At 37.9% G+C, this 24,924-nt stretch overlaps 1 protein-coding gene across 4 annotated transcripts in view; it reads right to left on the reverse strand.

The window, feature by feature from the left end:
- ctnnal1 (catenin (cadherin-associated protein), alpha-like 1) overlaps positions 1–24,924 on the reverse strand; it is a 298,283-nt gene that overhangs the window by 20,363 nt on the left and 252,996 nt on the right. For all 4 annotated transcript variants that reach the window (XM_048617645.1, XM_048617642.1, XM_048617652.1 and 1 more), the window contains 6 exons: positions 22,691–22,891; positions 17,057–17,143; positions 15,199–15,357; positions 10,129–10,221; positions 7,929–8,079; positions 761–798 (listed from right to left, as the gene is read on the reverse strand). In XM_048617645.1, coding sequence (XP_048473602.1) covers positions 761–798; positions 7,929–8,079; positions 10,129–10,221; positions 15,199–15,357; positions 17,057–17,143; positions 22,691–22,891 — 729 coding nt within the window. The remainder of the gene's footprint in view (positions 1–760; positions 799–7,928; positions 8,080–10,128; positions 10,222–15,198; positions 15,358–17,056; positions 17,144–22,690; positions 22,892–24,924) is intronic.

Here is a 24,924-nt window from a genome sequence, read left to right on the forward strand (position 1 = left end):
GGATGTGAAAGCATTGGAAAGGGTGCAGAGGAGATTTACCAGGATGTTGCCTGGTATGGAGGGAAGGTCTTATGAGGAAAGGCTGAGGGTTTTGAGGCTCTTTTCGTAAGAGAGAAGAAGGTTAAGAGGTGACTTGATAGAGACATACAAGATGATCAGAGGATTAGATAGGGTGGACAGTGGGAGCCTTTTTCCTCGGATGGTGATGGCTAGCACGAGGGGACATAGCTTTAAATTGAGGGGTGATAGATATAGGACAGATGTCAGAGGTAGGTTCTTTACTCAGAGAGTAGTAAGGGCGTGGAATGCCCTGCCTGCAAAAATAGTAGACTCGCCCACTTTAAGGGCATTTAAATGGTCATTGGATAAACATATGGATGATAATGGAATAGTTTAGGTTAGATGGGCTTCAGATTGGTTTCACAGGTCGGCGCAACATTAAGGGCCGAAGGGCCTGTACTGCGCTGTAATGTTCTATGTTCTATGTTCTAATCTACACAATGCGCAAACATAAAAAGCACAAATATTTCAGCTCACAAATTGTGCTTACAGAAATTACTTCTTATCTGTAACAGATAACGAGGTGTTTTAGAAGACAGGCTAATATTAACTACATCAAAACTGCAAAACAGGAGAGATGTAAAATGGTCTGTGAGTCATCACCAATATTACATTAAGTCAAAATTACCCTGTAGTTTGTGACATTGCAGTATGAATTTTGAGATGAAGATTTTAAGTTAAAAATTTTTAAAAAACTCACCCCTGGTCTCGGCAGGGAAAGGTATGCGCGCTTCTCACCTGGGGAAACAGACGCAAATAAACCATTGAATAAGAGACAAAATAACTAAAGATATATTAAGAATAAAGAGTTACAACAAATTTCTAGTTTATTCCACTACATCTCAACTGTTACTGTTAATGTTATACATAATCATTTTTGTTACAATAAATTATGAATTTCCAATACAATGAACATCATTTATTAATATACATGGGTTTACAAGTTGTTACTTAGGGTCAAAGATGTGTTAAATTGAATGAAGCAATTTTCACCAACTTCGTCCTAAAAATATTTTTCCCCATTATCAGGATCTATTTCCTCAAATCCAGTACATTGTGGTGTCTTACCCACAAAATGTAATAGCTTTGACTTCTTAAATATGCCATTGTAAAGAATCAGCCACCTTTTCAAAAGTTCCCTGACGTCACCTGACCAGATCAAAATTCTCCCCACTGTTCTCAATACCTTCCCTCTCACCCAAAAAGAGATGTTGCTGTATAGCCTTGAAATTCTGTTTAGATAGTACAGCATGAACTCTTGGCGCATCTTTGTGAAATTCTTTCCTCCGCTTTTTACTGGACATGCTGTTTTTTTATTGCAAAAATATACTTTATTTATTAAGATATCTTTATGCACATAGACAGTTACTAAAGCAGTTTGGTTTTGAGCAGTCTTTGCATATTGAGAACAAACAAACATTGGGGTTTGACCTTCTGTATAGTTTTAACAAACGCAAAGATAAAACACTTTTTGAAAAATATGTAATTTTAACAAATGTGGCATCTTTCAAATGCATGTGACATGTTGTAGAGTAAGTCAATAACACTGCTCATCAGAAAGGCTGTACAATTGGCTGGCTGCACTTAATACATGCCTGTCTAAATTGGAGCTGATAATGTGAGGCAGTATGGAAATAGTCAAAGCATGGTGACCCCAACCACCATTCACATCACTAGGAAATAAACACTGCCCCATCTTTCACATTATTCTCTTTCCACAGAGAATGGGATCCATTAAAATGCTCCTGTAAAACCCACCAGTGACCAAAGTAATCACTCTACAAAAATAAAATTTGTTTGCTTATTCCATGATGACCAGAGTAGAGCTGCATTAGGCCTCTTTACAGAACATAGTATGGCAAAGAAGACATGTATCTACGCCTTAGAAGCAAAAAGCTAAGCTGACACAAGGGGAAAAAAAAACAGACTGCATAAGAAGCTTAAAAAAAAACTAAAGTTATTTAATTTAGAAGAAATGTTTAAAAGCAGTTTGATGGTAATTGCATGCAATATATCAACAAAGATGCAAAATCTAAGAGATTTACTTTACATACACTGACCCTGAAAATTGATATCAAATACAAGTCCCTTCAAAAGTAAACTGAACTGAATTTAACATGGAGAAAGTGCTTTTTAACGTGTCAGGAAAGAATAAAAGTACAGTCAAATAAAAAAAGCCAAAAGATTATAATGATAGCAATGCCATGTAATAATGCAAATATTAATTACATCAGAAATAAATACAAGTAGCTACGGGTAATAATTCTTTGAAAATGTTGCTATGTTCTTGTTTGTATAACTATTACTGCTCTGGTTGCCGTCAGTCATTTAAGTAAATCATAAAACATAGGTGAATGGTCCCTGTAAGAACGCCATCCTTCTCCCAGTAAATTTTATTTGAGATGTTTTATTTATATGACATGTTGTCACTGGCTGGTCAACATTTATTGCCCTGATCAAGATGGTGATGAGCTACTTTCTCGAACCATTACAGTCCTTGGGGTGTAGATACACCTATATACCCCTTAAACAGATCAAACTAGTGTATTTTCCAAGACAATCCCTCCTCCAATGACAGCACTCTGCTCACAAAGTATTAAAAACATCGTTCCCTTTTATATGGGAATTCTTCAAATTACTTTGATAAAATGTTTCTCTTTTTCTGCAAGACAAGAATGATAAATATTGGAAATTATCTACCAGGTGAGGTAATGGACGTAAGAACCTTGGCCTTAAAATAATTTACCCAGATGCAACAGTGGACAGTAATGTTCCTACAGAAATCAGTTTCTTTAGGCTCAATGGCTTTCTTTTATACTTGGCTTTTTCATGCTCTTACATAACAGGAGTTACACTTCAATGGTTATTCATCAGCTGTAAAACTTTGAAGTCTCTCAAAGGTGTGAAGTTGCATAAAAACGTAAACCTTCCTGTAAGTCACAAGGAAGGGGCAATGAAATAGTATGGTACAGCTGAGGTTCCAAGGCTACTGGATGGATTACTGGAGAAAACAGTGATTGAAGCATGTGATCAGAGGTGGTTATGTGTAACACAGATACGATATAACATAATGGGTACAATGTTGAAGAGGGTGCAGGGGCAGAGGGACCTGTATCTTTGCCCAGATCACTGAAGGTGGTAGGACAGGTGGCAGTAACAGTAATTACAGCATGCAGCATTCTTAGCTTTATTAATAGCGAAAAAACTAACAGAACAAGGAAGTGATGCTGAACTTGAACAAGATGAGGAGACATTTCTTCATTTCACAGAGTGGTGAGGCCTGTGGAGTTCATTACCACAGGAAGTAGTTGATGCCAAAACATTGAATGTATTCAAGAGGCAGCTGGAAATATCACTTGGGGCAAATGGGATCAAAGGTTATTGGGTGAAAGCAGTATTAGGCTGTTGAGTTGGATGATCAGCCCTGATTGTGAAGAATGGCGGAGCAGGCTCGAAGGGCCGAAAGGCCTCCTCCTACTCCTATCTTCTATTTTTCTATGTTTTTATGTAAGACAATTCTGAGATCTCAGCTGGAGTATTGTGTACAGTTGTGGGTGTCATATTATACAAAAGATGCAAATATATTGAAGAGAATACAGAAGCAATTTACTGGAATGGTTCCAATGCTGAGAAACTTCAACTATGAGGACAGTTTAAAGAAGTTGGGACAGTTGCCTGTGAAGAGAACGGGGCGAGAGGAGATTTCATTGAGATTTTCAAATCACGAGCAGGTTGAACAGAATAGATACAGTGAAGCTGTTTCCACTTGTAAACGAAACAAGAGAGGGTGCAGATTTAAACTAATGAACAAATGAAGCAAGGATAATGTAGAAACAAAACTTGTTCACACAGCGAGTTGTTAAGGTATGGAATACACTACCTGGAAATGTAGTGGAGGCAGTTTCAAATGAGGCATTCAAGAGGACATTAGATGTGTTTTTGGATAGTAATGGGTTGCAAGGATTTGAGGAGAAGTCATTGGTTGGCACTAATTAATAGAGCCAGACTAGATTATAGAATCAGCACAGGCAGGATGGGCTGAATGGCCTGTTTCTACACTGTAATAATTCTTGCATTTTGTGAGGAGATTAATGCAAAATCATATTACAACTCTACATATGAGTTGGTGCTATCTTATCAATTTCTTAATATTGCAAACTCAGGACTCTAAAGTACTTCTTGTGTACCAGTAGGTGGAGATGGTGTACCATGGAGAATCATTAGTGTGATGTAACTTTTTGCTTATCCACTCCTGACCCTCGCTGTCATCCCTATATTGTTGAAAACAGAAGCAGAATTGTGGGAAAATACAGCACAACCAGGACAAGGTTTGTGATGGGTTCCCACGTTGTTATTTTCTACATGGTCACGATGTAACACTGGGCTCATCTGTGCATGCATATCAAGAATGCTCTGGGTGGCTACCTTTAATCACGGCCTGAGTAGGGAACACGTACACCTACTTACTAAACCATCCATATCAACAAGTTATGTTATACAAGTTGATCTCTTTTGGCCAGTATCTATATCCCCTTTATCTTAAACTAGCTACTTTTACTACCTCCTAGATAATGTTCAATGTATTTGTTTTACTTTTTAATCACTGTCATTTAAAGCTCTCTGAACTTCATGCTCCAACACTTATTATTCTTACGTTATTTCAATGCCAATTCTGATCAGCATTGCAGATGGAACACTGGGTTGATAAGTTGAGAAAGTACATATCAAGCAAAAGACCATTCCTCTCCACCAGGCCAGTTCTGATGTTCAGAAAATACTACCTCTTCAACATCTCAATTGCATCTTTTTCCAAAAGCCCATCTTAAAATTTCCTGCCACTATCTACCCTTGCTGTCTCCTTGGGCTCTCTCTTTGCAAGTAATTAAACCTAAACTGTCTGTTCAGCATCCCTCTTCTAATCTTCCAATGAGAAGTGCTAAGTCCAAGTTATATTTTGTCCCAGAGGGATCCAGAAATCTTGTTCTCATTTCTGACAGATCCTATTTTAGCCATTAGTGTACAGGAGAAAGTGATTCACACGTAAGGGAAATTCTAACTGAGCAGAGCCATTTGAACTTGATGGTAACTCCATTACCTACAATGCACGATGTATAACTTTGAACAGTTTACGTGAATGCTCACAAAATGCTAACAAGGTCTGGGAAATGGTCAGGTTATTTAAATCCCCTCCCCTTTAAAATTTGAGAATACTTTTGAGCAAACAACCTGCTGTTGAGTTGAAGAAAAGAATAAATCTGTGCTTCCAAATTCAATACCTGTTTTTTGACATAACCTCAAGTGCTATCATTACAGTGTAATTACTGCTGGCCTGCTTCTGTAGCATATCATTATCACAGTTTGATGGCTGCAAGAAATTAATACAGGATTATCTGTCTTTGATGTAGAACTATGAATATATATGTTTATTTTTATAGGGAATTATGTATTTGAGTTCACTTAAATGGGCTTTCATCAATGATTTATACATGCTTGATACATGTATATACACATATAATGTGCTGCAATTTTTAGATACTTAGAAATTTATTTTATTGCATCCCAGCATGGCTCCAGTGGTCTGCCCATAATTGTAGAAGGTGTAAGGCAAAAGGGGGGCGCCACTGGTGGGCATGAGTTATAACTAAATTGGCACTAGACCCATTGGGGATGCATAACGGCATGAATTGGCAACGAAGGAGGGATGAGGGCTAGAGGGCCTAACGTAAAAACAGCACTGCCTTAATAGTTCATAATCCACATGGCAGCTGTCAAAACATTTTCCAGGGACAGCAGGATCTGAACTGGACTAGATGAATAAATACGACGACTACAAGAGAATCTCGGAGGCTAGGAACCTTGCTGAAAGTAATTCATTTCCTGATTCTCCGAAGCCTCCCCACCATCTACAAGGCACAAGTCAGGAGCATGATGGAATAGTCTCTACTTGCCTGGATGAGTGCATCTCCACTAACACTCAAGATGCTTGACACATTCCAGGGCAAACCAGCCTACTTGATTAGCACCATATCCACTTCCTCCACTATCAATGCTCAACAGCAGCAGTGTTTTCCATCTACAAAATGCACTGCAGAAATTCATCAAGACTTGTTGGATAGCACCTTCGAACCCACGACTACTTTCAGAAAGACAAGGGCAGCAAACACATGGGAATTACATCACTTACAAGGTCCGCGCCAAGCCACTCACTGTTCTGTCTCGGAAATATACTACCATTTCTTCGGTGTTGCTGGGCCAAGATCACAGAATTGTTACAGTGCAGAAGGAGGCCACTGGAAATAAATCACCGTTCCTTCACTGGCAATAGGTCAAAGTTCTGGAACTCCCTCCCTAATCGCACTGTGGGTACTGCAAATGGACTGCAGCCATTCAAGAAGATAGCTCACCATCTCTTTCTCAAAGGCAACTAGGGATGGGCAATAAATGCCTGCCTCCCAAACATATCATCCCCTCCTGTCACCGCCGGAACAAAGATTCTGTTACTCAGAGGCACTTTTACCAAGATTGATGAAGTCAGTTCCGAAATTCCATGAGTCTGGGCATGCACCTCAGGAGTGAAAATTTGGGCCTTTATGCTTGAGCTAACTGCACCCCTTGAAAGCTATGGTGTAAACATTCCTGATTGTCTTGTGCTTCATATAACAAAGCTCTAAACATAGCAACTTTCCAATTCCTGAGAGATTTGTGGGTACCAGTCAAAAATTATAATCTTTTATGGGGATAACTAGTGATTTCTCCCCACGATTTAATAAGTTCACTGAAGTGAACAATGGAGATTCTATGCTACCTGTACTTGGGACCAATACGCTGTAAATTATGGCCTACTCTTGAACACTGTGTGAAAGAAAAGTCTACACCACGTTCACATTAAAAACAGAAAGTGCTGGAAGTACTTCCACAGGTCTGTTAGCAACAATGAAAAGAGAGTCAGAATTAACATTTAATTGATTATGTTTCAAGAAAAGTTATATTAGTCAAATTATTAACCCTGCTTACCTCTTCAAAGATGGTTAGTTCAAAGATCTGCTTAGTATTTCCATCACTTCTTGTTTTTATTTCAATTTTCCAGCATCAGTAATATTTTGCTTTTACCTCTCGTACAAATTTTACTTTTAGTCATACTGTTTTCAAATAAATGGTGGCTATGAAACAGTATCCTTGTCTTAGACAAAGAGAACCAACTCTAAATGGATAGCATTTTGCTCAGACAAAACTCTGTGCACATCAAAAGAACCTGATATAAATTCCAGTAAAACTTACCAACCAGAGAAAATATCCAAAACTGTAACATGTCAAGGTGATCCCATTCATTGGGAAGGACAGCAATTAAAAAAATCAAATTGCTACATTCACTATTTTATAAAGTGAAGCAATCATCACAAGCAAATTTCACAGATAAAAATGTTTTCTAATCTTCCCCCCTCAACAAAATTATAGTAATTATTCCACTGTAAGGCATCTATATTTTGACCAATCTGAATAATAAACACAGAAAACTGTCTGGGCCTTTTTCAGACTCAAATTCTACCACTCAACATTTCTTTGACATTAACTTCTAGAAACATTTTAGTCATTATACCAAACGAGATAAAAAGCTTACTCTGAGTTTCAATGTCTTGTCAACTGATGCCTTGGGGCATCATTTTTAAATCGTGATAAAGCTCTAGCCTTTCACAGTTGATATTTAGAACAGCCAATTTCATTATCTGCTGTTTCAAGTACGTTACCTGAATTCTTGTGCTTTTTGCGCTGTATGTTCTTCCTCAGTTAAAACCCACATATTGCACAACCCAACTAACAAACTAAATAAAATAGAGAAAATACCTGAAGCTCAAAGTCAGACTATTTACCTCTTCGACCTTCAAAGACATCATTAATTTCTTTCAGCAGAATGGACATATCGTTCAGTTGTGACTCCCATGCCTCACAAAATACATCTAGGTTTTCTTTGGCAATCTTACTAGAAGGATGAAGAGCCAAGGTCTGTGCAGCAGAAATTATCTGTGAACAAAACAGGATATCAGTTGGCAGTATAAAGGAGGTCTATTATGTTCTGAATACTATTGAGGATGTGAAGGTAAGAGACCTTGGAATCGAGAGTGTTGAAACGTTCCTGGATTTGGAAATGATAGTAAGTGCTTAGGTCTGAAGCTAAGTCGTGTTTTTATTTCAGTGGACTCATTGATACACAACAGTTATGAAAGATCTTTTCACTTTTTGGTATAAAGATTAAAATGGAAAACTGTGCAAATCTCGACATTTTACATTTAAAAAGCTCATTGATGAACTGCAATAATTGATCATTCATGTCTGGCACAAAAATAAAACAGGAAAGGTGACCCAACCATGGCTGACAAGGAAAATTAAGGCTAGTATTAGATCCAAGGAAAGGCAAACAAATTGGCCAAACAAAAAGCAACAGACCTGAGGATTGGCAGCAGTTTCGGCTTCAGAAAAAGAGAAAGGGATTGATTAACAGATTATAAAAAGACAATATGAAAGTAAGTTTATGAGAAACATACAAACTGATTGTAAAAGCTTCTAATGGTATATGAAGAGAAAAAATTTATAAACACAAATGTAAGTCCGTTACAGTCAAACAGGGGAAATTATAGCTGGGAACAAAGGAATGGCAGTTCAGTTAAATACATGTTTTACTTCTGTCTTCACAAAGAAGGACACGAGTAATTTCCCAAAAATGTTGAGAAATACAGGGTTTAGTGAAATAGAGGAACTGAAAAAAAAAAATAGTATGAGAAGGAAATCGCTGGGACTGATGGTCGATAAATCTCCAGGGCATAATAATCTACATCCAAGAATACTTAAGGAAGTGATCATAGAAATAGTGGATGCATTGGTGTTCATCTTTCAAGGTTCTATAGACTCTGAAACAGCTCCTATGGATTGGAGGGTAGCTAATGTAATTTCTCTATTTGAAAGAGGTGGTACACAGAATATAGGAAATTATAGTCTAGTTAGTCTGGCATTCATAGTGAGGAAAATGCTAGACTCAATTATAAAAGAATTAATAGCTGAATAACTGGAACAGTCACAGGATTGGACAGAGTCAGCATGGCTTTATGAAAGGGAAATTAAGCTTGACAAATCTACTGGAATTATCAGGATGTAACTAGCAGAGTTAATAAGGGGGAGCCAATGGATGTTATTTACTTGGACTTTCAGAAGGCATTCAATAAGGTCTTAAAATGAGAGATTAGAAAGTTAAAGCACAGGGAACTGGGGGAAAAGTACTGACATGGATAGAGAACTAATGGCAGCCAAGAATCTATGACATTCTAAAAGGACTTGACAGTGTAAACACAGGATGGATGTTCCTAATGACTGGAAATTTAGAACCAGGAGTCACAGTAGGACATGGGGCAGGCCATTCAGGACTGAGATGAGGTGCAATTTCTTCATGCAAAAAGTGGTGAGCCTGTGGAATTCTCTACTATAGAAAGCTGTTGTGGCCAATACACTGAATGTTTTCAAGAAGGAGTTAAATATAGTTCTTAGGGCTAATGGGTTCAAAGGGTATAGGGTGGAAGCAGGAACAGGGTACTGAGTTGGATGATCAACCACAATTATATTGAATAATACAGCAGGTTTGAAAGGCCAAACGGCCTATTCCTGTTCCTATTTTCTATGGTTCTATGATTCTTTATTTCTTCACTTGAGTGAATGAGTCTAATCCAACTAGTTTGAGGAAATGTTGAGCAAATAAGGAAAAATTTGACAATGTCATCATCATCTTCACTTATTTACCTTCTCGTCATTGGCCCAGAAGCAAGTTAACTAGAAAGTGGGAATAGATTGTCTACAAATTGCCCTTTGAGTTGCAGCTGATGCCTGCTATTGGATGACTGGGAAAGGGCATGGAGAAACTGTCTGAGTAAAGTACAAAAAACATTATAAGCAGTAATATATTCTTGATTAATCTAATAGTAAATCCATATTCTCAAATAGGGCCACATAAATCATGAGGGTCTTTTTAAAATCATACAGAATAAATCATTATGGGAAATTTATAACCAGTAAAAACTTCCGTACCTGTGGACCAATAACCTGAAATGTTTCTTCTGCATGTAAGCAAGTAATCTCCAAGGGTTCTGTTCCTGACACATGCCGCAGTAATCGAGACGTCTAGTGGAAACACAATGTCACAGGATTTCATATCTAGATCTCTTTACAGTTATCAAAAAACAATCAGATTTCAAACTATAATTGAGACAACTTTTAAACCTTTTCTAGTAACTGACATTTAGCTAGGTTCTGTTACTTAGCAAATTAATTAAGTAACTTCCACACATCATGCATGTTGCAATTGTGCTCGTGGAAGTGAGGGAATGTTGTGTTTGATGTGATTGGACTGACAACCGAGAGATTATTATTTGTCCCACAACAGTATGCTTCGAAACTGAAGTTCTAAAACATTGTAATTGCGGGCTAGCATCAGAAAAAAGTGACTATGAGAACCCAATTGATTCACAAACATCTTTCAATGAAGTATATCATCACGCTGATTCACTCTTATCCATGCAAAAGTCTGCATTATGTTATTTAGTCTTAAAGTCTTCATGAGTGATCAAGCAAGTCACACAATGTGCAAATAATTGCTATAAAGCATAACATGGTATTAAATATTATCAGCATTCCTTATCATTGATGTCCATTGACTGAATCCAATGCTGCTTTAAATATGCATGTTCAGCAGAGCTGCTTCTGACCTTTGGTTCCAGTTTGAATTATTTAAGATAAAACACAAAACTGAAGAAGACAGACAACAAGGTGCAGGGGGCTGGATGAACACAGCAGGCCAAGCAGCATCATAGGAGCAGAAAGGCTGACGTTTCGGGCCTAGACCCTTCATCAGAAAGGGCTGACGTTTTGGGCCTAGACCCTTCATCAGAAAGGTCGTCCAGCCCTGCACCTTGTTGTCTCAGATTCTCCAGCATCTGCAGTTCCGTCCAGCCCTGCACCTTGTTGTCTCGGATTCTCCAGCATCTGCAGTTCCTACTATCTCTGATACAAAACTGAAGAATATCTCTCGCATTCGAGAAGTGTAATGCTGCTTTCACCAACTACATCTTAAACTTCATTCATTCTCCTGTATGGAGCTTATAATTTCTCTCTCTTTAGATCCAAAACTTTTTTTCATCTAATCTCTCTACTGAACTGCCTAGTAGAGAATAAACAATATTATAGGACAAACACAGCAGGCCAAGCAGCATCAAAAGAGCAGGCAAGCTGCTCCTCTGATGCTGCTTGGCCTGCTGTGTTCATCCAGCTCTACACCTTGTTATCTCAGATTCTCCAGCATCGGCAGTTCCTACTATCTCTGTAACAATATTATAGGACATTTCCTTTTTAAGTTGGCAATAGTTGTAAGAAATTGCTGTTTAACAACCGTATAAACTCTTAAGAAGCTTATTGAATATTATAGGAATAGTGCTTTCTCTCTTTTGAAAAAGCACCTTGAGCTGAAAAACACTGGATAGCATTGGCCATTATCCTACATATTTCTAACACATGTCCTGAAACAAAACATTTCTGATAAGGTTGGATCTCATGACCAATCAGAATTCTGAGCAAGCGTTATCTCAAGACGTCTTTATGGGATTCTAATAGAAATAGCAGTGATTACCTTGAATATTTCTTTCCTTTGTGACTATCAATTGAATAAGTGATTGACATAAGACCCCAGAATTGAGAGATTGACGTTTAATTTCGAAGGCTAACTATGATTCTCGGTTGCATGGTGACCATGTAACCACTGTCAACTGCTGTAAAGAACCATCTGGTCAACAAATGGATTTTAGAGAAGGAAATCTGCCATTTTTACCCAGTCTGGACTACGTGTGAGCCCAGACCCACAACGTGGTTGACTCTTAATGTCAAAACTCTGAGAAATTAGGGACTCTGAATGTCAATACTCTGGTCCAGCCTGTGATGCCGACATCTTATGAACCAACATAGAAAAATTCTAAAACAGAAATTGCTGGGAAACTCAGCAGGTTTCAGAATTGAAGCGCTGAAGAGGGGTGATTAGATTAAAAACGTTAACTCTGTTTTCTTCCCGCAGATACTGCCAGACCTGCTGAGTTCCGCCAGCAATTTCTGTTTTTGTTTCAGATTTCCAACATCCACAGTTCTTTGGAATTTTTTTTTAATAAAACAGTTTGATGCATTGATTCCCCAGGATCCCTCCCGTGTCCCAGACAAGCACTCCCTTTAAATTGCATTCCCTTCCTTTACATTGCACCAAGCCTACCCTTCTGCCAACATTTTATACTGATGCCCCTTTTAGTTGCAACCTCTTTAAGATAGTGCCCCCTTTCAGTTGATCCCTTTTTAAGTTAAAGCACATTTTGCTGTCCCAGTCAGATTTGTTTCAATGAGCCAGTGTAATTGTCTTGACTGGGCAGGTTAGTGCGTTCATTCCATATTCATGACTATCTGTAAGTGCTTAAATACAAGAAGCCTGAATGTATCTTCTCATTTATTGTGAACATGGAGTGCCAATACTATGAAAGTTTCTGTGTAACCAGATGATTTGACAGTACTACCAGACAAAATAAAAATAATTCACACATGTTCCCTAAGAAAATTCCAGAAGTGTGCAGAGTGTAATAACTGCAGGTAGACAGGGAACAGAGAGATCAGTATCTCTTAAAGGACTGGATTTGTGATTGCTGCTGAGGCCAAGCAGTCCAGTCTAGTGATGAGTGCTGGAACTGCTGCTTCTGATGGGATTACACTGATATAAAAGATAAGAGAGAGAGGAGGGTCCTCGGAATTCAAATTGGGTAGCATGCAACAGAGTGAATACTGTCCACACAACTATAGACACAGCAACAGTTGAAAAAATGATTTTCTACAATAAAGAGGAGTGCAGACTATGCTTGACAGAAATATAATGCTCTCAAAAACGTGCAGAATCAGCAATAAAATATAGAAAGCGTCAACATTTGTTGCACAGCTTACACATCTCTCATGTTTTTCTTACACATTATAGCTGCCAAAGACTTTAAAATAAATAAAAAAAAACCAAAGAACTGTGGATGCTGGAAATTAAAAGCAAAATCGGAAATTGCTGGAAAAGCTCAACAGGTCTGGCAGCATCTGTGGAGAGGAAGCAGAGTTAACCTTTCGGGTTGAGTGACCCTTTCTCAGAACTTTAAAATACATATTGTGTATAATTGTTGCTTAACGTTGTAGCAAGTTAACATGCCATATTTAACAGTGATACTGCTGTATAGTCATCGTTTCACAAAGAACTAAACATTATATTCAATTGAAAAGTACATTTTGTGTCTTATTGAAGACTGGAGACTGTCGGTACCCAGAGAAAATACCTGATGCCATTTTTAATTTCACCTTCCATGAAAAGGCAGATTTGGAAATGGTGAGGGTGGAGGCTGAACTGTGTGCTGTTGAGAAAGAACACATTGTGGCAATCCAACAAGGCTAATGTTTCCTCAGACCTTCTTAGCCAATCAAATTCACTCAGTAATACAAAAACTTCTGCTCATTTGTAATTAGGCACAATGGTGGTTTAACACAATAGCTTCTGCATGGACAGATGTTTATCACATGCCTAAGATACACCTTGGTCTAATTACTTGAATGCTGTGCTAAATCCAGTGGATATCAGACCTCCAAGGTGAAAGTAGACACACCTTTCTTTCTGCTGTCAGAACAGCTAATCCTACTCTAAATCCATATGAGACATCCAAAAGTTTCATGGAATGCTTATGCTGAGTGCTGTGGTTACTGCTGAAGGAACAGTTCCCGACTGAGTGCAGTACTTCAGATGTGACGTTACTATATAATTGCAGCAGGACACTACTATATGCCAAATTCTTTGCAATAAGTTGTGACATACCATTTGCTTTTCTCATTACTTGTAGTACTTATTAACATTTTGACTCATATGGAAGGGCACTCAAATTCCTCTGTATTCCAACATTCTGCAAATTCCTTAACTTAACTAAATAAAAATTATGTTTTTCTATTTTTCTATTCTCCCAAAATGGAAAATTTCACGATTCCACTTTATAACTACTAAGATTAAATAGTGCAGTTACTAGATGGCACAGTACCATACATAGATTCAGCACCTGCCTCTCGGCCAGTTCTGAAAGACAACATTGCTTAAAATGAGTTATTTGGTAATATTCATTTGAGCAGTTTTACAAACTATCACGAAGAATCAACTACAATCTTGTTCAAAATAAATTCAAAAAGTTATTGAAGTATTACCAATATGAAATCTATGAATCTGAAATGTGATTTCAGAGAACCAAAAATGACTTAAAGGAAAGCTTTATCTTTTAAAAAACTAAAGGCATTCACTAAAGTACATTTTACTACATGGATTATGTACTCCATATGGAACAATAACATGTCTATATATATTTGTGTATTTTATATATAGATATTTAGAAAATAGAGATTTACACCTGAATACGTAGTATCTGCACTGAAAATTTTAACATGCTTAAAGAAGCAGGGCTTGGATGTGGCACTTGTGGAGTATAAGCACTGGCAATAAACAAGTTAAGTCACACAGTCTGTTTCTGTGCTGTAACTTCTGCAATTCTATAATGCAAGGAACGTCCCCAGCCACAAACACTGATATGCTCCCAGGGCAGCTTTGCACAATGCCTCACTCTCCTGGAGATATCCTTGCAAGCACTGCCAGATTTCCAATTATTCACACAGTCCCAGAGACCCTTTTAATAACGACATACTATTGGAAACCCTTGCTAATATTTACATATTCTGGGAAACCCCTGAAAATACTGACACATCCTTGAGTATACCCACTAAATTCCTTGGGGACATCCTCACAGACACCCAAATCTCTTTTACAAAACTAAGGTCAGCTATCAATAGGAAACAAGTACTGAACACTGTTTCTGTAACAAAATGATCCATAAATCCTCAAAAACCTAATGACCTAGTGAACCCTATGAGATTTCCTTGCAGACGCTTCGAAGTCAGGGATTCCCGGTTAACAACTAAAATTTATGACACATACAGTATTTTCAAGATAGAACAATTTCCCATCAAGTGTAAGGGGTTCCCCTTGCTCAAGCATTTATTTCAACTTCCTACCTCAGCAAGTTGTTCCTTCTGTTCAGAGAGTTTACAGGTACACTCAGCTAATGCTTCCAAATTTGCTTCAACACCCGATACTTTCAGTGCCTTGAGGACCACATGCTCTGTATAGCACTTCAGAAGTTCCCCTGCTGACTCCACGGCTGTATTTTGAAGCTGAAGAATAATTACTGAAGAATTAACACGCAGCACTGCACCAAAAATACTTTATAAGAGCAAAGAAATAAAGTGCCTCCTTCTTAACTGGCAATCTAAAAAGTACGATTCATACCATCTTAAACAGCCTGTACTGCCTGTGAGAATAATTACATATATATTCCTGAAATATTAGGATTCAAACCAATCTATGCGAAACAACAGTAGAATTTGTTTAAAGTGTAATAACCCAACAGAAAAATACAATTATAATGTTTAATGACTTTTACTTGATAGTGTGAAAAAAGTGGCAATTGCTCATTTTTAGATCCAAGCACATTTGAGCAGTGGGTGTGGCAGGTACAGTGCAGAAGGATCGAGATTTGAATTCAGACTGGAATTGTACAAAAGTTTCTTTCTCTTTTCCTGATTAGTGGTAAAAGACACAGTAAAATGTGTTGCAGCAAGCTTAAAAAATTCATATCAGATACAAACCTGTAGAACAAACTGCTGGTACTTTATCTTAAATTAGCACTAAATTGTCAACTCCTCTATATGACCATAAGATGTAAGAGTAGAATCAGGCCATTCAGCCCTTTGAGTCTGCCCCACCATTCGATCAGGGCTGATATATTTCTCAACTTCATTCTCCTGTATTGTCCTGGTAACCCTTGATCCCCCTACTAATCAAGAACCTATCTATCTCTGTCTTAAATACACTCTATGACTTTGCATACAGAGTCCTCTACAGTAATAAGTTCCACAAATTCACCACCATCCAGACAGAATACAAGGAAAGTTAGTAAAAGAAATGAATGATGTACAAGATCCGAAGATGAAGGTCCCATTTTGGGAGAAGTGGAGAGGACATTAATCCTGTATCCGGATACTGTAACTTAGTAGAACATGCTTAAAAATGCTAAAACAAACATTGCTGTTTCGATAGGAAGACATGGGAAAAAGACATAACAAAAACTAAACCTTATTGCTGTACATTCATTTAGATACAATGTAAATTTTAAAATGTTTTAAAAATTGAATACACAGACCTCCCAACAGACTCTTTAACCAGCACAAAAACACAAAGGAAGCCCCAAAACATATATTGAGCTAGAATATCTAACACAGCACTGTATTCAAAAAAGTAAACATGATACATTTGCACTCTTTATTTATATTTTAATCTTAAAGAAACAAGAAATCAATTGCTTAGATAATGGATTTTCCTTCACAGGTCAGCTGAAGGCACAGCATACAAACTGGAAGAAAGTTGCGGATGGATACAAAAGTTCAGTTATAGTTCATCTACCTAATTATTAGTGGCAGAATTCTATCAATAACAATGCTGAAATATCATTTACATCTTGCAGGGCAAAAAATTGCCCAAGATCATATTTCAGCTGATCAAAAAATAAAGGTAGTTTCCTTAGATCCAATTAAAGCCTAAAAGCCATTTTGAACCAGGAAAACTAACAAAGCCAACAGCTCAGCATCCTTGCATTCTTGTCAACATCTTCATCTCTTCATTACCAATTTCACTGTGATTCTGATTGATTTCAGCAATGGGAAAGAACATTTGCTGCTGATATTTCCAACCAGTATCACAAACTGGCTGTAAGGAGGTTACATCAGAGCTCTTGGATTTAGATGCAGAGCTGACTGCTTGCATCTCCTGCTGTTTTCAGATTGCTCCAATGCTTCAGAACTAGATAATACTTACTTCTCTCCTCAGCTCACTCACGCATTGTCGTGTCCTAATTATGGCCAGCTCCATATCTTCTGTGGCTTCTTTGGCTTTCAGACATTGCTGTTTCGATAGGAAGACATGGGAAAAAGACATAACAAAAACTAAATCTAATTGCTGTAAATACATTTAGATACAATGTAAAGGAGGACTGAAAACTACTAACATATTATCAAGCAATGGTGTTTTAACTGTCAAAATTTAAACCTAGCACATGTGCCATACACTTGCACATTATGCAAGACTTTTCTAATTTTGTACTTATAAGAAAGATCTTTCAATCGCTGATAACTTTCTATTCCACGATGTACATAATCCAAATGTAATTTATTCATTGAGTAATGCTCCCAATTTCATAGATTTCCTTCTTCACATTGACCATAACAAAATGATAATGATGCATAATGCAAAGGATCTGCAAATCTACATAAACATCTTCATGACGACTCAACTTTGAAAACAGGACCCAGTGCTTGGCAATCCATTTCCCTACATCCTAGCAACACCACTCAATGTTACTTGTGCTCGCTTGACTGGGACAAACATAACATTTACTAATCAAACATAAATCCCCGATTTATAACTCTGGCAATTTCCTGGCAAATCTACACCAACACAGATTCAGAAAACTTTAATATCAAAATTCCAAAAACATGTTACAGCACAGACATAAATTTATGCCATTGGAAGTTAAAGGTTTAGTTTCTAAAATATGTAATTGTAAACTCATAACATTCATACATAAACCATCAGGCCAAATGCAGCACTCACACAAACAATACACAGATAAAGCTAATATTCATCATGAAGGATAGTGACTAGGGAAGAAAACACTACACGCATAGGGTGAAATCATAATAAATCTGACCCACCATTACGTAATTCCATATTTTAACGACTTCCTAAGAGAGGAACAGGATCTTACTACTTGCTTACAAACCCACCCAGATCAAACACAGGAGTAGGCAGGATCATGTCGAGCTCACAACCTAACTCTGCTACAACACCAATCTTTGCCCTCTCTTGCAGTTAAAATTCTGGCCAAATTATTTGTGAGAATAATCTGATTCTCTGTTTTGTTTATTCTCTGCAAGAGTGACAGAAATAAGGATAAAAAGCAGGGTTTCTAACACTTTGCCAGGTGTTTACTTGCAACTGCAAAAGGTGTTGTGATATAGATCTTGGTGAATGGGCTTTACATTTCCCCACCATTCAAATTAGATAGTATTGAAAACATTCTGCTTGGGCTTCTGTTTTGTCAATGTGCTTACGCAATTCATTGTTTTCATGGAACAAAACAGACTTACTAGACCTTTGGTTTCTGGAACTTAATTCTTGGAGTTGTTAAGGCCACCCACACCGCAGAATCTACATTCCCATCAGTATGTAGGATTGTGGTGCAGGATGCAATGATAATTTCTTAAACATAAATACATGAAGTAACTAAGTTAAATGCTTCTAACGAAATGGAAATACTGTTTGACGATTAGTGAACTTGGTCATTCAGTTCACTCACTAGTCTTTCCAGCAGGGGTCAGTCATTAGAATAATTTGACATCACATTAGATGCAGCAGCATTTGAACTAGTATAAAACTGATTCAACTTCCAAACAGAATCAGGAGAAGGAATTTGGTTTTCAAGCTTGTTCCAGTAGTTCCAGACATAAACGCAGCACTCCTTACAAATTAAGCAATGGCCAGCGAGGTCTGGGAACTGAGCCCAACTTGGACTTCTGACCCACAAACTAGTTGTATTCACTGCACTTTCAGAGCCTACAAACATATGGTTTAGATTCACCAATTTATAAGATCATGATTGATCTAGTTGTAACCTCAACTCCACATTCCTTGGCTATCTCAAATAATCTTTTAGTAACTTGCTTAACAAGGATCTATATATCTCAGCCTTCAAAATATTTAAAGACTCTGCTTCCACCATCCTTTAAGGAACAGAATTCCAAAAACTCCCAACTTTTCCCTAGTAAAAGTTTCACTTCCTGACTCCTCAAACCTATCTGCCATCTCTCTTTCTTATTTACACATGGAAGGTGGGCGTTGCTGGCAGGGGCAGCATTTATTACCCATCCCTAGTTGCCCTTGAGAAGGTAGTGATAGGCTGCAAGGTAAAAGTCAGGAGTATGATGGAATACACCCCACTTGCTTGGATGAGTGCAGCCCCAACAATACTCAAGAAGTCTGACACCATTCAAGTCAAAACAGCCAGCTTGACTGGGACCCTATTTAATACTTTTCACATTCACTCCCTCTACCATGACAGTTTGTGCCATCTACAAAATATTCTGCAGCAACTTCTGTCCTGATGCCTCCCTATTAATGTCCATGCTGAATGAAAGGTGACTTGTAGAATGAAGGACAAAGTGTGTTAGATGGAAAACAACTTGTTATGGATGCGGTAAAGTACCATGGATTACTGGATGCATAGATCAGGCTATATGGGCACATGGTGGCACAGGAATATGAAGTTTGCATATAGGCCATGGGAGATGGCCCCAGGAAGGATTTTCATCTATTCTGTATCGGAACTGGGTGGCCTCTTAGGGTCTTGCTTGATCATCTGGCTCAACTCCCAACTAACCCACGCCCCAGACTGAAATTCAGAATTGTGGGTGGCCATTTTTAAGAGTCGGGCTTCAGATGGTCTGGGTTTCCCCTGACTCCAACATTGACCCAGGAATGGAGAAAGAGTCACCCTATGGTCCCCATGAAGGACTTACCTAAAAATCGCTGTCAGCGATGCAGTGGCTCTATGTTTGAAGCCTCTTTTCTAGCAAGCTGCTTAAGAACACCCAAAGATGATGAGGACTCAGAATCAGCATTGGCTACATCTTAGCCAATCTCTTTTCAAATATGAATAGACTTTTCCCCCACAATCTGGTATATCTTTTGCGTTTGGAAGAATTTCTGGGCAAAACGCATTCCTTGGGTTGAAGTCAGTGTTTTTGTCCAATTGGCCTTTATATAAGAAACTTATGGCAAGTTCAGTTTCTTTCACTGCATCTTCTAATTATTTATATTATTCTGATTTAATTGAGTAAATATAAACATGCTTACTTTTTCTAATTCTAGAGAACAGTATCTTCATACGAATGATTGTGATAGGTGCTCGAAGGAACTTTTAAAAGTCATTAAGTTTAATGTTGGCTATTTTCCATTTAGAAAAGCTCATCTATGTTTTTTGGAACTTTTAAATGAAACATCAGATATAAAAATCATTAATTTATGTACATGTTCTAAGCAAACAAATTATTGACTAAGTAGAAAAATTAATTTAGTATTATTAACAGAAGGGAAAGTAAAATTGCTGTACAAAGGAAGCTATTGCCAATTATCCTTTTGTCTTTACAAATTACTCATACCTTTACAAATATTTTGATGATTAGGTTTTATGAATTGACTTGTTTCACTATGGAATGAGCCCTGTTGACCCTAGTAAGAACTTGATGAGGTAGACATTGTCAAATAAGAACTATCACTGCTTTGTTATTTATAACAAGCAAGTATCAGATGGGGTGGAAATGTAAATATTATGCTGGTTCAGCAATGGTGTTCTTATGGTGTTAACACACACTGCTGAAAACAATGAGTGTGATTTTGTTCTCCATTTGGCTTACAATTTGGAACTAAAAGTAATCCTTTTGACAGACACAGTAAATTTGAAGATCAAATCTTGCTGAAAGCATTAATGATTCAGATAACCCTAGTATAATGTTTTAACATTGATAAGCCAAAAAAGAGGATGTTTTTCCTAGATGATAGGTTATAGTTTGCAGCAATTTATAATTCAGACAACCTGAAAACAATGACAGCAGATGGAATTTTCTGTGTTTGTTAAACAGCTACCAAAAATGGAAAATCATTATATTCAGTTTGATAATATTCAAGTTATACATAAACAGTAAGACCCAGGCTGTCATTCATTAATATGATACATAACAGAAAAATATTAACTTTGCCAAGCATAAACTATAATCTTCAAACTGAATATTGCTGATAAAGTATATTAAGTTGAGTAAAGCTGAGGCTATTATGCTATGGTTTTGAATTTCATTATGCTAAACTGAATACAATTAAGCATTTCTTATGCAAATTATCCACCAACATTCTGCTGATTATGATTAAGTTTCGCATCATTGGATCCCCGAGTACGTAGAATCAGGATAATAAAGTAATTGTCAGTGTCATGTTAAACTGGGTTACATGAGTACCGTATGTTTGTATAGAGAAAACATCAGAATGTTTTCCAAAAGTCTTTTATTAGTCCATCAGGCATCACACTAGTTTGTCATTAGACAAATGATGAGGACAAATTGGAGTTGAAAGTGGACATAGCATACTGGTATGGTATAGGTACTGTTCTGGAGTTAATGCATTACTGTGAGAAATGCTATTCATTTAGTTCCAGCTGAAACTGATGCTGTTCGAGAATGCTCTGGTTTCATAACCAGAGCTAACTATTTTTAATCGCAGATAATAAATATTGTGTTATAAATATTCAGGAGAACAATAAAGTACACTAGCAAATCTTATACATGGAGACATTTTAAGAGTTAGAAGGATGTTACTGATTAATTATTTCCAATTTATCAAGAGTTAATAGATCTGTGAATTATAGGAGTGCTGGAGGCTGAGGGGTGACCTTGAGGTTTGTAAAATCATGAGGGGCATGGATAGCATGAATAGACAAGGTCTCTTCCTCAGGGTGGGGGAGTCCAAACGTAGAGGCCATTGGTTTGAGGGCAGAGCGGCAAGATTTAAAAGCGACCTAAGGGGCAACTTTTTCATGCAGAGGGTGATGTGTGTATGGAATGAACTGCCAGAGGAAGTGATGGAGGCTGTTATAATTACAACATTTAAAAGGCATCTGGATGGGTATATGAATAGGATGGGTTTAGAGGGATATGGGCCAAATGCTGGAAGATGAGACTATATTTATTTAGGATATCTGTTCGGCATGGACGCATTGGGCAAAAGGGTCTGTTTCCATGCTGTATAGTTCTATGACTATAAACATATGAATGCTCCTGTTTAACAATTAGACCTTGATGTTAGAACTTAGCATTTAAAGTAGGGAAGGGGCTATTCACCTCATTCTTTGCTCCATTGCCATACATCCTCCTTTGCATCAAATATTCATTCTGTTTCTCCTTGAAAGTGACAACCACTTCCTCAAGAAAAATATTCCATGCTCTAACAATGGTCCGCTAATTCCTTAATGACCATGTCAATACGACAATCTCACAGAATACACTTCTCAACCTGGGAAACAGTGTTTTTTCCCCCTATACATTCTAGGAAACATTTATAATTTTAAAGACTGTTATTAAATATTCCCTTAGTATTCACTACTCCATTGGAAACTGAGACATTAAGTTTGACTTCCATCATCATCATTTTAAATTGACACTGTATGTTTTCTTTTCATGCCTTGTATGTTGCAGAGCATCTAAACCTTCACCTAGTACTCCTGTCCAGTTTCTTAATCAATGTAGATTATAAGAGTTATAGACATATCAAGGTATAAAGAAAGTTTTGTAACTATCATATATTTTAAATCATTCCAGCTTTACCAATAAACAAACAAAATCTTACTGCTTGTTTCCACACGGTAATCAGCTGCTCCAGTTCTAATCTGGCCTGCCTGGACAATTCTAAAATACTTTCTCGGTGTTCATGGCTTGTATACGCAGAGTCTGTGAAGTCTTCTGTATGTTCCAGGATTAACTCAAGCATTGTCGTGAGGTTTTCCTTAGAAATTCCATGCAAGTTGTCTCGTAAACCTTCAACCTTCATCTGAAAAGCAATCCCAATTTTAAAAACACAGGATTTTTAATTGAGAAATTACACAATATAATTCACAGAAAACATTCGAGCTCTCAGTATCAGAAGCAACTGAGTAGCAAAATTATTTAGGGTGGTTGGAATTCAATGAACCTCAGCCAGCTCACTTATCAATAGTCCATATGATATTTAAATAATCAACCTTGTTTCCTTATTGACCTTCACTGTTGTAAATTGTTTCTCATGTTCTTTTTAGTTATGTGTCCTGTCAATGTAATATATCCACCTTACCAGACTATAGGGCTCTCATTGGACAGAGACAATTGGTGGTGGTTTAACCTGAGGGTCAATGCACCTCAGGTGAGGGGAGAGGCTGAGAAGGAACTCTTCATGTTAATCTTAGCCAGTGTGAGAATTGAATCTACGCTGTTGGCATCATACTGCTTTGCAAACCAGCCACCCAGTCAACTAAGTTAACCAACCTCCTCTTTCCATCATAGATAATCATAGAGGGTACAAAATGAAGGTTCAGTGGGGTAAACATTAACGACAAAATTGGGCTCCTTAATGTAACTGATTTCAATGCTGCAGGGAGACAAGTGGACTCAGTGCCAGTATTTTCAAGTGCAGCCACATAAATCATCAGCTTGGAAGGACAATAGTGTGGGTGTGCTGTGTGCATATCTGAGCGCGCAGATTGTGCTGTCAGTTGCCAACCTATGAACATGTGCATTTATTGAACACACAGGGGTGTACAAGTGGCATTCAAAAACATCAGCATCAGCCTTTCAGATGAAGTAATTTTGACTTCATCCTGCAGACATATAACAAGTACTCTGTTGTTTCAGGAACTCTTACAAGTTGTTAGAATGGGTACAGAATTATGCGGGGACTTTGCATTTTGAAAGCTAGCTCTCAAGTCATGGAGTCTGTAGTAGCAGTCCCTCTTGACCTGCAGCACAACAGGCAGATGGAACACAAGTAGCAGACAGACTAGGCTGGTGTGCAGAGGGAGGAGACAGATGGCTCACAATAGAAGACCTTATTGAACTTATCTTCGGACAACACTTCCCAAACTTCACCTCAGCATCTGAGACAGTCATGATTCACAGGATTCCTCCAGGTCAGAGCATAGGAACTGCTAAACAAAGGACTTTCATTTACAGAATGCCTTTTATGACCACCAAATGTTCCAAAGTGCTTAAGATGCAATGACACATTTTTGAAATCTAGTCACTGTTCTAACATAGGAATGGTCATTGTTACCCTCAATTTCTACACTGCAGTGAATGCTCATACTGGGGCTGATGAAATCGTCAAGTAGGTTAGTGGCCAAAGGCCTAAGCAACTAGGCCCAATATAAAACTGACTAAACAGTTTCTGCAAGCAAGGCCTGATAGAATACAAGAAGGCCAAGTTTACCACAGGTCAAAAGCAAACAAGGATCAGCCCAGACCCGTATTGCATGTTGAATAACATGAGAGTCATTATTACCCAAAATCCATTAAGAGGTACTCAACCAGAACAATAGGGAGAGACATTATGTTTGTGTATTCCCCAATTTCAGCCTTCGCACCACGGAGTAAAATCTTGGTAAGGGGATGCATACACGTAGGATGACCTGGCCTAACCTCATTGGGTGCTTTGGCCACACTGGCTGAAGTCAGAGAACATTCCAAAAGGCCTCAGAAAATGGGGGATAAGAAGGGACAACTGGCAGCCATTCCTCCAGCGAAGACTTGGCCAGCAAAGACTCTGTGCAAGACCTATCTTCGTAGCAAGACGCCCCATAGTGCACCTGTCGACAGAACTGAATGAATCCAGCAGCCCAATCAAGTTCACCAGAGTGGGTTGCAAATGTGTTATTCAGGCAGCAAGCCTCGTTTGGGAAACGTTAACTTAATTTGCGTAAGAGTTGTTTTCTTTAACTTGCGAGTGTTTTAATGAAGAGATAACAAGGTGTAGAGCTGGATGAACACAGCAGGCCAAGCAGCATCAGAGGAGCAGGAAAGCTGACGTTTCGGGCCTAGACCCTTCTTCAGAAA

This window comes from Rhincodon typus, chromosome 2, assembly GCF_021869965.1.
Source record: "Rhincodon typus isolate 14 chromosome 2, sRhiTyp1.1, whole genome shotgun sequence".
NCBI lineage: Eukaryota > Metazoa > Chordata > Chondrichthyes > Orectolobiformes > Rhincodontidae > Rhincodon > Rhincodon typus.